The sequence below is a fragment of the Tupaia chinensis genome, unplaced genomic scaffold (assembly GCF_000334495.1).
Source record: "Tupaia chinensis unplaced genomic scaffold, TupChi_1.0 Scaffold000597_1, whole genome shotgun sequence".
NCBI lineage: Eukaryota > Metazoa > Chordata > Mammalia > Scandentia > Tupaiidae > Tupaia > Tupaia belangeri.
Window position 1 is genome coordinate 7,417,067 of NW_006160114.1, and position 15,756 is coordinate 7,432,822.

The following is a 15,756-nucleotide window of genomic DNA, read 5'->3' on the forward strand; positions in this document are numbered from 1 at the left end:
CTGAGTATTATTAAAATTAAACATTTTTGATAATCTAGCAAATAAAAACAGTTTTCGTTTGACTTTTTTTTTTTTTTTTTTGAGAGATTTTCACTATAGGGCGCGTGCGCTCGCCAGGCAGACAGAGAGAGACATAGAGACAGAAAGCGAGGAATCACCCCCCAGGGGGGATGGTCACGCCGCAATCCCTTCTCCTCCATTCTCCTCTCGGGATCTTGGGCACGCACACACACGCGCCCGGTGTGAGTTTTAAGCCACCTGGTCCGGCACGTGAACCGCGGTCGACTACGTGGGAGTCCAGCGACATAGCCATTATGCTAACTGCTGGTTCCCTCGTTTGACATTTTAACAATTGTATCAGTATCATTATGATTTTTGGTTACAGGTAACAGAATGTCAAGTTACGTTTAATTTAAAATATAAAGTTTTTAAATGTTTATTTATCTATTTCTCTCATGAGAGAGACACAGGCACCCCAAATAAGGTCTTCACACTGGAATTCATCTCCAGCCAGCTCAGGTCATAAGCACACACACACATGCGCAGTGTGTGTAGGAAGACCTCATGATGCAAACCTGGAACATTCTCATACATCCTCAGCATTGTGGAGCATGGGGTCACTGCTGTGCCACCACAACTGGCTTAAAATGTAAAGATAATGTAACTGAGAAATCCAGGTTAGGTCAGTTTAGGAAAACTGGGACCGAGGGCTCACCAGCATCATCTGGATGTCACATCTGTTATTTTTCTGCATTGTTTCATTCTCAGACCGGCTTCTCTGTCTTAACAGCAGTGCTGCCTTTGTAACCAACCCTACTAGAAAGAAAGAACTTCTTTTCCAGAGGTGCAAAATTTCATTGGGTCAACTTGAAATGTGTCCATTTCTACACTAAGAATAGTAGCCACATAGATAGAATAAGCTGATTTACCAGTATGGTAACTTGCCTACCTAGGTAGTGGTAATGAGGCAGTTCACCTACACCAGGGAGGCTGAGAGTCAGGTAAGAGAGGTTCACAAAAAAGAAGTAAGGATGCCAAATGGTAAAAAGAATAGATACTCCTTACGTAGTAGAAGCTAGAATTATTTTTTGCCACATATGTAGAAAATTGGCATTCATTTTTCTGTGGGTTGCCTGCTCATATCACTTTTGCTCATTTGTCTAATTGGATTGTTCACTAGTTTCTTAGTGATCTGTAAGAGTTCCTTTTTATAGGAAACTCACCCTTTATCCTATGTGCTGTAAGTATTTATCACTTTGTTGTCTTCTGATTTTTATCTAAAAATGTTCAAAATTTCCACATGGAAATTTTAAATAGTATTATATAAGAGATTTTATATAGTATCATATAAAAACACGTAGGTGATCAGTCTTCATTCATTCATATTTCTCCCCTAAAAGAAGCCAGGTTCTGTATCCAGTGTGAGAATACAGAGTAGGATAAAGGAGGGTTAGTCTACCGGGTGGAAAAGGCTTATCAGCTTGCCCAGCTATTACTGGATGGGATCATGTAAGGCTTCACAGATGAAATATAAACTTCTTCCAAAACAATAAGTCAAATTCCTTTGTCAGATAAAGATTCAGGGAATTTACTTCAGCATGGAAGTGTCTGTAGGTTTCTACATTGTCATAATTGAGAATCTCAGAATGATAACATGTAGTTCATGACTGGAAAAAAAAGTGAAAATACTTGAATTCTCTCCTAAAGATTTTTTTTTTTTTGGGGGGGGGAGGTTTTTGCTATAGGGCACATGTGCTCACCAGAAAGACAGAGAGAGACAGAAAGCAAGAAATCACCCCCCAGGGGTGATGGCCACGCCGCAATCCCTTCTCCATTCTCCTCTCGGGATCTGGGGCACAGACGCACACGCGCCCAGCCTGAGTTTAAGCCACCAGGTCCAGGACTCAAACCGCGGTCGACTACATGGAAGTTCAGTAACATAGCCATTACGCCAACTGCTGGTCCCTCTTCTAAAGATTTTTAAAACCTTTATTATTATAGTAAAAAATAAGATAACTTAGATAAATTGGAAGCTTAGATCTGTTGAGTGTTGTGGTAACTAAAATCTATAATTATTGGGTCGTCAGAAAAATCATGACAGATTTTTATAAATAGAAGACAAACCAACCAACCAGCTATATCCCCAGCTTCAAGTTGTATCTGGCACACAGTTCAGCTCGTTCTATAAAATTTACTGTCACCAGCTAAGAAGGTGATCTAGGTTTGATTTCTCTTTAGTGTTCTCATCTGTAATACAAAAAGTTAGACTAGTAGAATACAAGATTCCTGCCATTTCTAAGGATCATGAAGGATTAAATAGGTAGATGTGGAAAGGAAAATAAAAAACACATGAAGATCAAAATTTCATATAGCTGTGTAAAAGCAGTACAGAGGTGTGAAAAGAGTAGAGACCTAGATACGTATTTCCTTTTCATGAAATTACGTTCATAATGAATGGCTTGCCAACTTGAGAGACAGGAAAATCATGAAGACAAAAATAAGGTTATGGTTCTAGTAAAAAAAAAAAAAGTAAATAGAAATACTGAAGTAAACAAATTTTAACAGTTCTATTTATGATAGTATTTCTTAGAGCCTTTGATTATGTAAATCTCCACAAGATCTGTCAGGACTTTTGTTCCTCATAATAAAATCACAAGTTGATTGTTGTTGTTTTTGTTTGAGAGATTTTTGCTATAGGGTACATGTACTAGCCAAAGAGACAGAGAGAAGCACAGAAATAGAAAGCAAGAAATCACTCCTCAGGGAGGAATGGCGAAACCACAATTCCTTCTTCTCCATTCTCCTCTCGAGATTTTTGGCACACACATTCACATACCCGGCATGAGTTTCAAGCAGCCAGGTCAGGAATTTGAACCATGGTCAACTATGTGGAAGTCCAGCAATGTAACCATTACGCCATCTGCTGGTCTCAGAGCACAGGTTTTTAAAACAAAGGTTTTAGTGGCACTTAAGTCTGAACAGATTTCTCTCTTTAGACATCAAAAAGGATTAATTGGGTGATAAAAATAGAGAAAATCCTCAGCATCATTTCTCCAAAAAATACAATAATGTTTCAGGGAGACATGGTAATATTACACATAAAATTTCCCACAGTCTTTATAGGGAATGTAAATTTTTGTGTATTGGTAACTGTTTCAATTCTGTCATTGCAAAGAGTACTTTTTATTAGTTATGTAGGCTTTTTAGCAGTTTAAAAAACTCAATTATAACTTAAATTTTGTAGGGGTAGAGATCTTCCTTTTCATTTTTGGTATTGTTATCTATTTGCATCATTTTCTATTATCTATTACAATGTTCACTTGTTTTTTTTTTTTTTTTTTTTTGAGAGGTTTTTGCTATAGGGCACGTGTGCTCGCCAGAGAGAGAGAGAGAAAGAGAAACAGAAAGCAAGAAATCACCCCCCAGGGGGGATGGCCACACCGCATTCCCTTCTCCTCCATTCTCCTCTTGGGATCTTGGGCACGCACACACACGCGCCCGGAGTGAGTTTCAGCCACCGGGTCCAGGACTCAAACTGCAGTTGACTACGTGGGAGTCCAGCGACATAGCCATTACACTAACTGCTGGTCCCTACAATGTTCACTTGCAATCTAAAAACTCACAAGGACGAAGCAACAATAAATCTCACAAGTGTAAACTTTAAAAAATTAAACTTTTGTATATGGTAGCACCTAAAACCACAGAGGTTGCTGTTTCTAAATACCTACTGACAGTTAAGAACACTGGTTCTTGATGTAGTAACTGTGATATAAACTGAAATGTATTACAAAGTAAATTCATAAAGGTAACTAAGCAAAGCCTTACCTTTTCATTTCTTGTTTATCTGCTGAGTTCAAATGATAATGGCTTTTTAGTATTGGCTCAAATTTTCAAAAGCTAGAAAATTCAAAACCTTTGCAAAATGTAGGTAGAGAGATAGGCAGATGACTCATTGATTAATAGATAAATATAATATCCATTTGGATCCAATAAGAAAATATGTCATCTATGATAATATTCTCATTTCTAAAATATTTTGAAGCTTTATTCTTTTAAATAACTTATAGTTTCTTAGAAGTAAAATTATATAAAGAAAGTAAGTACAAACCAAATCATTTACATTATGTTTCATAAGATTTATTTCTAACTGCATTATGTAAAAATTAAAAACTAATATATTTTAAGAAGTTACTAATAGAGGCACATATAAATATTAATTCTGTGTAACTTGTTTTCTATAAAGTATTAGCCTGTAAATCACTCAAGTAAAATTATTTTGATGAAATGAGTAACTTATAAACACATTTTTTATTTTATCCTTTGTCCAGTAGTTGAAGAGAATGCTGGAAAAAATTAAAGGAAGGGCCATGTTCCTTTTCCAGGAGTGCTTTGTGAGGTCTTACAGAGTGAACACTATCAGATAAAGCTGATCTGTAGTGATTTTGCAGACATTTTATGCATCAGAAAACTCTTAGCATAGTCAAGACAGAACTAAATACTAATAACATTTTGAGAGATTTGAAAAAAATATACTTATTGATTTAGAAAACCATATCTTCTCATCTAGAAAAGTATAAAATAGGTACTTTTAAGTGAAAACTCATCATTGGAGTTCTATTAAAGAACTTACATTCACTCTACTTTATAGGAATTACCTTTACCAAAAATATAATGATATATTTAAGTATTATTAAGAAGGTATAATAATTAATAAAATTACATTGCCTCTTTAAATCTATGTAAAAAAGGAAAGATAAATGATGAAGTTTAACACAAAAGAAAGATTAAGTAAAAAACGTAAACCCAAGTTTTATACCTTTTTGTCTTCATTTTTGTAAAACAAAGTTTAGGAACTTTAAAATATTAATGCTCTTGTGCACAGAAATACAGCTTTTAAAAATGTAAATGAATTATTCTTTTTTAAGTCATAATTAAAGCTAACAAAAAATGGAGATACTTTACAAATAATTTTAATATTCAGGATAAGCACTCTTACAAATTAGAGTTTATTGTGGTAATTCTAACAGACTTTTAACTGCTGACATCATTGTGTTATTTGAATTTGTCTCCTGGGACCAAAAGAAAAGGCTCACCAGCAATTTGTAACGAATCTTTCTCTCTTGTGTCCCATTACGTGTCCCACTGAAACACTAATTTTCTGCTACTTCTCTTGTTAAAATTAAGCCTTAGGGGATCCTCATAGTTAACTATAATATTAAATTTTGAAATAAAGAAGTTAGATACTATACTTAATTTTTTTCTCTATAAGCATATGTATTTTATAGTATATACCCTAAAATGAATGTGACTATTTGGTATCAATAGATGTAGATTCCATATCCCATGAAGCCAAAATCAGACAAAATTTTAAGATAAGGTGGTTTACTATTTGAAATCATAAAGATGTCATAAAGAAATCATAAAGAAATACTTAATGACTAGGTTTTGCTAAGTCGTTTGAGACAATGATTCAAAGAAAAGATGCTTTACTGAAGGGAATGTATATCATGCTGGGTAGAGTCTCTTTACCATCTAAATGATGTATAGTGATTGAATGTATAAACAACCACAATAATAATGATAATAATAATAATAAAGGGGAAAAATATTGTGTCCTGATCTTTTATTGTGTACTCTGCTATAGGGATCAGCATCACAGTCAGTAAGTGGTGTGGTGTACTGACAGATGTTTTAGCAAAAGGGATTATTTCCATCACCCTAAAGTTTGCAACTTAACTTAATAGAAAGATGTTCCACCTATATAATAACAGAATAGGACTAACCTTCCACCATGGTTCCATATGGAATATTGTAGTCTTTTGTTTGTTTGTTTGTTTTTAAGTTTGCAATAAGGTACATGTGTTTGTCAGACACACACACACACACACACACACACACACACACAGAGAGAGAGAGAAGGAAAGTGAGAAATCACCTTCTAGGGTGATAGCTATGCTAAAATCCCTTCTCCTTCATTCTCAGGATTTTGGGTACAAGCACAAATGCCCAGTGTGATTTTTCAAGCCACTGGGTCCAGGACTCAAACCAGGTAGCCAGCCTTGTGGGGATCTAGCCACCTTAACCTCCACACTACCTGCTGGCATGGAATGTAGGCTTTTGTACTATGGGTGACAGACTAGTAAAACTAGGTTTTCTCCTTAGGATTGTTACATGGTCAACTACTTCACCTTCTCCTCTTTGGACTTCCTGTTCTCTAAGCTAATTTTCATTATGTATGTTGTAAACTTGGCAGGAAAATAACATTAAAATGTTATTGGTTTGGACTTAGCTAAAGCTGGATCATCTCCAATGATCCAATTTATTAAAAGTTTTAATACATTCTAGAAAATTTCCATGTATGAATCATCCTCTTGAGTTTTTTTTTAGTAAGTGTGATGATTTATAATTAACATAAAAATCCAAAATGATAAAAATATAATACGATAAAATTTATTTATACTCTATAGTCAAAATGAATCAACAGTGAAATGTGTGGTCTCTTATCTGCAGTTTCATTCTCTGTGGTTTCAATTATTCATGGTCAACTGTGGTCGGAAAACAGATAAATACAGGAGCCAGCAGGTGACATAGTGGTTATGGCACTGGATTCCCACACGGGTGACCACAGTTCAAGTGCATGTGTGTGTGCATGCCCAAAATTGGAGAGGAGAAGGGATTGCAGCATGGCCATCCCCTCTGGGAGATGATCTCTCTCTTTATCTCTCTCTGTCTCTCTGGTGAGCACACACACCCTATAGCAAAAATCTATCAAAAAAAAAAAAGAAAATAGATAAATATTATACAGTAGGATATTTTGAAAGAGATAGAGAAATCACATTCACATAACTTTAATTGTAGTATATTATTATAGTTGTTCTATTCTATTATTTTTATTGTTAATCCCTTATTGTGATTAATTCAGGAGTTAAACTTTATCATAGGTAAGTATGTATGTATGTATGTATGTAGGGAGAAACAGTTTATATAGGAGTCAATAATCCTAACTGTATTCACTGGGAGTCTTGGAACATATTTCCATGAGTAAGGTACTGTACTTTCAGGAAAAAGACTTTTCTAAAATGTCTAATATGACTATATTGAATTTTTTTTAGCCAATTGGTGCTTTGAACCCAAAGAGAGCAGTGTTTTATGCAGAGCGTTATGAGACATGGGAAGATGATCAGAGCCCACCCTACCATTATAATACACATTATTCAACAGCAACATCTACGTTATCTTGGCTTGTTCGAATTGTAAGTATCTTTCTTAAGTTACAGTTTGCCTTTATTACCTTAAAGTTTTAAAATAAGTAAATTAAAGTCAAATACACGTGGGACTTGTTTTAAACAAAGATTAGAGATCAGTAGAGTAATTAGTGATTCCAAACTGTAGAAGAAACTGAATTTTTTTCTATTTTTAATGATTCGTGTCATTTGCAAATGTGGGTTAAGAAGATAGGTTATTATGAGCTTCTTAAACGTAAACCAAGACTGACTCCATAGCCTGGTGGTAAAGGAACCTAGATCCCACATGACTAGCTGCACAGTTCAAATCCCCATCTCAGCATCTTGAAAAACACTCAAGGCGCATGTGCATGCATTCCCCAAATCCCAACAGGATGGAAAAATGGAGGAGAGAGGATGGCAGCATGCGGCATGGCCATGCCCTGTTGTGAGGATGTTCTCTTCCTCTCCTTGTCTGTCTAATAAGCACACATGCCCTCTGAATATATATTTTTAAATAACAATGTTTATAAAAAAACCTAAACCATTTTAAAGGAGCCATACTTAGTACCCTCTGCCGCCTTTCTCGTTAATTGTGTACTCTGGCACTTACTGCCCTTTGGCCCTCTTAGCCTTGGTTCCTGGGCAGCATATTTGGTAACCAGTTTCCAGATATTTTAAAGACCTTTTTCTGTTACTTTGTCTTTCTAAGATATAAGCATATTCACGTCTTTCTAACTAAAAATAAAGAAAAAGGCCTCCTTCCCTCTCCTGTCCACTCTGCAATTCCTTCCCATCCTTGCCCTTCACAGTCAGACGTACTGACAGCACAGCCTCTGCTGCATTCCACTGCCCTGTCCTGTCGACTCCACTTTTTCACCTCCATTCAGTCTGTAGCCTGACTGAGTAAGGTTCCACACCAACCACTTTACTGATAAGGATAGAGATTTCCACTTCTTACCCATCTTGCCTCTGAAGGATTGACACCACTGTGCTCTCTCTTTTTCTTTGGAATTCTTTTCTCTTGTGGTTCCTCTGACAATATCCTCTCCTTGATTCCTCCTGTCATCCTAACTGCTTTTCAGTCTCCAGCCCAGAGTTCTATTCCTCAATGTTCCTATTCTCCAGGATTTAAAAAAAAAATAATCTCACTGGCTTGTGTCATTAAGTGTAAGCTAGTTACATCTAGCTTCTGTCTTCATCACAAATATTTCTCATGGATTCCTGACCTACATTTCCAAATGCCCACTGGATATTTCTACCTGAACGTCCCCCTGTACTATAAACACCAATTCAGAAAATGAACGCGTCTCCCTCATGAACCTGGTTGTAGTTCCCAGTGTACTTTATATCTAAATAAAAGACATAACCATTTAAATAAAAGACATAACCATTTGGGAGCTTTTGTACATGTATTCTCTATTTTACCAGCTCTTTACAACCAATCAGACATCCAGAGTTCCTACCAACTAAATATCTCCGTGACCAACAGATGATGTAATGGTTAAGTCTCCGGATTCCCACATAGGCAACTGAGGTTCAAGTTCCAGACCCAGTAGCTTAAACTCACACCGGGTGTGTGTGCGTACGTGCCCAAGATCCTGAGAGGAGAATGGAGGAGAAGGGATTGTGGTGTGGCCACACTCCAGGAGGGTGATTTCTCACTTTCTATCTCTCTGTCTTTCTCTGTCTCTCCAACGAGCACACACGACCAATAGCAAAAATTATCTCTTAAAAAAAAAGAAAAGAAAAAGTATATGTATATGTATATGTATATGTATGAATTTGTGTATGTGTGTGTATATATATATATAAAATCTACAATCTCCTGTTTCTGCTAACTCTGGCATTTCACTTAGTTAGGTTCCCACTATTTCTCATCCAGATTAGAGCTAGTTAAAAGCTCTTAACAAAGCTCTTTGCCTTTAGTCTTGCCTTCTCTGGTCTAATCTAGTTAAGAGCAGTTACTAGAGTCAGATAGTCTGATTTTCTTTTTATATCGTAAGATAAATAGTATAAGATAAATAGTATACTGTGGATGACTGTTGAATACCAAATCAAGTCCTCGATTAATGTAATCAACGTTTCCCCCCCTTATGGAGATATACATCAGTCCACTCTGTTGTATGAAGAGATAAATCTCAAAAACACATGGGTAAAGCAACATATGTAAAAATTCATCTTCTCTTTTGAAAGATATGTTCTTCCCTAAACCAAGCATAATGACTGCAGTTATTTGAAAGTGTTCTCTGATATTTTTTCCATTGGGCGGGGGGAGATTGCGATTACTACAAAAATGTAGTGTAAATATGTTTAAAGTAACTTATAAACCACTAACAGGCGGTTCACAAGAAAGAATTACTGTTAATGAAAATTTTCTTGAACTATCCAGTCTAACTGAACACAAATTTTCTATCTTTCATAATCCCAAATCAGTATAAGAAGCTAATAAAGTTTATATTAACTAGTCCGTGAGACAACAAACCCAAGTCATATTTATTAAAAGAAAAAAACTAAAAGAGGTGGCATAAAACTGCTATTTTAAAAGTCAGCATTATTAGTGTAATTTGCCCAAAGATTCACAATAATTAGGTAAACCTGGATTCTTTGTAAAAATATTGTTGACATGGAAGTTCTAAAGAACAGGTTTTTAGCTCTGGCACTTTTAAAACACTAGGAGTTCTGTTTTTATCACAAGATTTAAGAAACGTTCTGTTTTACTATTTTCTATTAATATTGAGACTACTAGGGTTATGTAAGTACTTATTTATTATTGTATAGCAATCAGAACATGACACCTGTAGTTGATAGGGGTAATTATTAGTACCTCCGAATGTAGAAATATACTTCACACTCCCACAAGAGGTAAAGGCTTTTCTGAATTATAGACACACAAACACACAAACACATAAAGAGCTTTTATAGTTTATGTTCTGCAGTTTTGACCACAGGTCAAAACTAAACACAGAAGCACAAGAAATTTACCAGTCAAGATCTCGAAGAGCTGATTTCCGTTACAATAGACATAAAATATGTTAGTGTTTACACTTATAAATAGGCAAACAAGTCAAGTAACAAAAAGATCCAGAGTAATAAATTAGATTCCCTTATCACCAAATGACCAGATCATGAAACCAAATCAAAGTTATTACTGCCACCAGTGGGAAATGGCTTGTTAGCTGTGCATGAACCAAAAACAAACAAATCAGTAAAGGGAAGAAAATAAAACACACATAGAAAAAGGAGGTCAGTAAAGTTAAAATTCTGTTTGCTGCTTGGAAGTCAAGGAAGATGTACCCAGGCTTAGGAAGCCATGAGATAGAGTTCTTAAGTGCCCAATCTATGGCTTCCTCAGGTTAGTCCACAGGGATCTCTCAGAGGGACCTCCAAAACTATAAATAGTGGGGGGGGATTAGAAAACATTGAAACCAGAGATTTTTCAGCCTGGAAGGCCTTTGGTACCACCTCAGGCCCCATTAAAGATAATCATTGCTGTAGTGAGCCACTGATGTGGAGGACTAGAATACCACTCTTAGATGCTTTGGGAATGAAAAATAGACATTTCTTTAAAAATGCTATCCATTGAGTTGTTTTGAGAATTAAATGAGAGTGTATATCTGATAGTATTTTGGAATATATGAAGTGCTATTTACTAGTTTTTACATAATCAAATTAGTCTGGAGCTGGATTTCAGACTTGTTCAAGTATAAGCCCACAAAATACTTATTATCAACAGTCCAATTTAAGTTAACCCTCTTCTCTCTTTCCTATGCTGAACATTTTCTCAAATCACAAATCACAATTCACCCTTAATTTGATCTATTATTCTAGTGAAATAGAAAACAATCTCAGATCTATTCAAGGGTATGGCAGAATATTCTGTACATGTTTACCCTACACATACCCTTTCAGTACCGTATTGTCTATTGTAGTGCTGCACAATAGAAATATAACTCGAGACATTTGTGTAATTTAAGATATCCAGGAGCCACATTTATAAAGAAAAAAGAGACCTAGCCACTGTGGCACATATGGTAGGGCAGTGTTTTGCAAGACTAGACCATACGGAAGACTGAGGGTCCAATCCCAGGTAGATCTGAAATGTGCCAGGTGTGGGCTCGCACACACCAGTGACCCAGTTGATTAGAAGCCTGGAGGGAGATTGCTATGTGATGAGATTCTGTCAAGGGTGCCTATTTATCTCTTCTTAATTTTATTTCTCTCTTTCTTTCTCTTGGAAGAAATAAAGTAAATTTTAAATAAAAAAAGAAACAGGTGAAATTAATATTAGTGAATATATTGGGTAACCTGATTTTATCTGAAATGTTTTCGTTTCAACATGTGACCAATAAGTGAGACATTCTACATCAATTTTGTTGCTCTTTGAAATCAAGAGTACAGTGTATATTTACAGTACACCCCCACTTGCAGCAGTTGCATTTCAAGTTTATAGTCACATGTGGTTAGTGGCAATTGAATTGAACGGAACTGAACTATAGCATTACTTTTATAGGGACTTACTTACCCCAAGCATCTGATGTTGTGCTGTTAAAAGTAGAAGTATCATTCTGAGCATCTTTCTTGCCTAGGTCCCGTGGCCTAGTTGCTTATTAACTGTTTAATCTAATGGCCCAGTAAATTGTGGTTTCGTACTCCTTTCCCAAGGAGTGTATGAAGTAGAAAAATTATTAAAATTTGTGTCACTAAGAATTTGTTTATAAAATGCAGCAGAAAATATATATCTGTCCTTTACCTTTTAAGTCTTTTAAGCCTAAAATCATCAAATTTATTATTAGTTTAAATCAATGTACTTGGTATAACAAGGATAATAATTACTTAAAAATGCAAATTAACTATGTACCTCATTACATGAAATTAAAAATATTACTTTAGTGAAATCACTTGTGTAAATTCCAGGACTCTGAAGACTGTTTCTTTGATAGTTACAGTTGTACAAATGATGAATAAATTATTGCAGCAGGGTTCAGAGTCTCTTTAGATATTAAATAACATGAAATAACTTTTTTCTTGGAATGTTTGTGCTCTAAGTCTTACTCTGACATATACCCACAGAGAAGTGGGTAACTCTTACTCACTGACCACTTCAGTCCTCTGACCTGTTCATCCGTTTACCTTCCAAATTCAATATGTTCAGCTCCCTTATTCAAGATTTATTTTTCAAACACTTAATCATAATCTTCAGAAGTTAAATAGAACGTGTAACAGAAGTCAGTTTGCAAATATGTTATTTAGATTTTGAACTTTCTTTGTAAATTATGGGCTATTTTGAAAGTTTATTCTAGAGTCTCTTTAAACAATTATGTGTCTCAAGAAGTATATAGTTATAACAACAACAAAAAATGTAGAAGCACTGGGGTCAGCAGTGGCATAGAGGTTAAGGCACTGAACTCTCACATGACCAACCTCAGATTGAGTCCCAGACCTGGTAACTTGAAAATCACACTAGGTACGTGTGTGTGTGTGCCCAAAATCACAGGAGGAGAATGGAAGGGAAAGGATTGCTGCATGTCCATCCCCCTGGGAGGTGATTTCTCACTTTCACTCTTTCTGTCTTTGCTGAGCACACATACCCTATGGCAAAAAAAAATACAAAAAAAATTTTAGAAGCATCTTTGCAAGTGTTATCATTAAAACCAAAATATTAGTTTATCATAAAAGTCATGACACATTTTTTTCACAGAAAAACAAAGAAAAAAATTACATCATGACTTTTCCAACAGCCCAAAATAATGCTACTGCATAAAATATTTTACCATGTGTATCTTGAATATCGATGCCTAAAGATGGTGCTTATTTACCTAGAGGAAAAGGAAGCATATTGGTGCTTAGAAAGTACATAGTTTAGTTAATGGAGACTTTTGGAAAATTCAAAAATATATACTTCTGCACTCTTTCAAAATAAGTGAAGAAAATAAATATCTGGAATTAGACAAAGACCTGTATAGATAATGGTTTCTTCACTTCCTAGAATGTGATCTTGAATTTTCCCAGATTTACAAGAGAAATAATTATACCTACTCTGAAAGGTAATAGGACTGAATTAACTGAGATAATATTGAGCCTAGGCCAGAAAGATGCTCAGTAACTGTGACTCCATTTGGCCTTTATCATGCTTCATATCATTTGAAATGCACGCGTATTTTGCTATAACTATGTCTCAAGCAATACCTATTACCCATGGATAGGGTTCATTTTTGTCATTTAAATGGAATGAAGACAAGCAAAAGAAGAAAACTAAATGAAAGACTTAAAAGATTCTTATAAGTTGACTAAAAGAAATCATATAAATCAGAAGAATAAAGGAGTTGAGTATAGAGAAAAGGAAGCAGGAAAACGGCACTAGATTGTCTGGAATGGACCTAATGGATCTGTAATTATGGAAAGACGGGAAAGGTTGTTTATGGCCTCAGAGGGGACTAACAGGTGTGATAGATATAACAGGACAAGTATTTCCCAATGTGGGCCAGTTGAGTATGGTTTTCCATCACTGAAAAAGAGTTGGAAGATAAGAAATGACCTTGGGGTGGATTTAATTGAGAGGAGAAAGTCTGCCAAGGGCCACTTGTATTGTAGGACCTAAACCAAGCAACTGCCAGTACTTTAATTTCTCAAATTGCTGTTAATATTTATTCATTTGTACACCTTACCACTTGAGCAGAACACTTTTCTCATACAGTGATAAAATTTCAGTGATAGTTATATAAACACATAAAATGGCATAATCAACATATGTTAGGTGAATATTAGTAAATATTAGTTTCTTTTTAAATTTATTTTGTATTTGTTATCATCATAATCTTGTTTATATTACATTAAATTGCATATAACTTTACAGTGTATTACATGCTTTTTCAAAAGGGAATGTCATGCATGTCAGTCAATACCAAGACATTAAAATCCCCACTTTATCATTCAATAACTTTTCATTGTTTTTCCTGTTCATTATTATTATTATTCCAATTATTTTTTTAACCAGTCAATCACTATTTCTCATTTTGCTTGTAAAAAGACTTTACCCATTATGAAATACTTCTCAGACCCATCCAGTTGAGAATACTATACATGTCATCATCAACAGGTAATAAGCCATATCTATGTCCCACTGATGTCATGACTCTCTATTTGTTCTCTTGCTATCTTTCTCTATCCTCTTCTCTTCACCCCCCTATTCCACACTGTCTTATTCTCCTTAAGTATTTTCACGCTTTTATGTCCTCCAATATTTCGCTCTCTACCATAGAGTGCAGATAGTTGGTATATATTAAGTGGGTACATACAAAATCTTTTTGTTAATTAAGTAATTTATTAATTTATTTATTTATTTATTTATTTTTACATTCATTCACTGCACATCATTATAGCATACAAAATGAGATTTTTCCATTCACAGTACACTGTATATTGGCTCAATCAAGCACATCAACATATGTGTTATTGTCAAAACATATTTTTCCATTTCTTGTTTTCTGTCTATTTTGCCTTTTTTCCCATCCTTGATTCCCTATCTCACCCTCTGCCATCTTCCACCCTCCTCCCACATTGTGTCTAGTATCTATTGTTGCTTTCTCTGACTCCCCCATTTTATTGTTTCACTAAATATCTTAATAAATCTAAATATTTTCAATAGCAAGCACAGCTGAAATATACATTTCCATGAACACAAGTCTGACTTTAGGCATAAACCTCAGTGAATAGAATGATCATACTATAAAGTAGCACCTACCTAGGGCTATATAGCTTACTGCAGTCATCAGATAGGTATTTTAAATGCCTTTTTGTTTTTTCTCCTGAAAATTTTTTTTATTAATTTACATTCATTCCCTGAGCATCATCACAACATACAAAATGTGGTTTCCCATCTAGAATAAACTGGATAGTGCCTTAATCATGCATGTTATCATCCATAATATTCCATTTCTAACTTTCATGTATATATGTTTTTTACCCCATGTCTGACCCTCTGCCTTATTGCACTCTCTTATTACACTATCTCTGCTGTCTACAGTTGTCTTCAATTCCTTTTCCCCCAAGATTTCGTTGATCACACAATATCATAAGTAATCTAACTACTTACAATAGCAAGTTCAGCTGATGGTTTCAAAAAAAGCAGTTTTGAACTGGTAAGGATATTTCCTTGAAACTTAAGGCCTAGAAACAGGTTAGTATTCTGTTCAAATAGTAGGTATTTGAATCCATTGACAGCTCAAGACAGGACAAAAATCCTTAAAACTGGACAACAAAGCTTAGAAGAAAAGCAGCAGTATTTTAGTCAAGTCATAGAATGCTGTTTCATCATTTCAGTCTCATGTACTTAATTTTCTTCTGTTTCTGTTGAGGTTCAATCTTCCAGGTTGAACTCTGGGATATAATACTCAACTCCAGACTTTGTCCCTACAATTAAATTGCCCATTTTCTTAGTTTCTGAACTCTTATTTCTGTGTGTCTGCATTTAATTTTACTGACATAGCACTCCCTTAAGAACTTCTTGGAGATCTGGTCTGGTGCTGGTAAA

At 35.1% G+C, this 15,756-nt stretch overlaps 1 protein-coding gene across 3 annotated transcripts in view; it reads left to right on the plus strand.

Annotated features, from left to right (window-relative positions):
- The window catches only part of NBEA (neurobeachin), a 615,556-nt gene that overhangs the window by 501,974 nt on the left and 97,826 nt on the right, over positions 1 to 15,756 (plus strand). For all 3 annotated transcript variants that reach the window (XM_014591554.2, XM_014591555.2, XM_014591556.2), the window contains one exon: positions 7,113 to 7,253. In XM_014591554.2, coding sequence (XP_014447040.1) covers positions 7,113 to 7,253 — 141 coding nt within the window. The remainder of the gene's footprint in view (positions 1 to 7,112; positions 7,254 to 15,756) is intronic.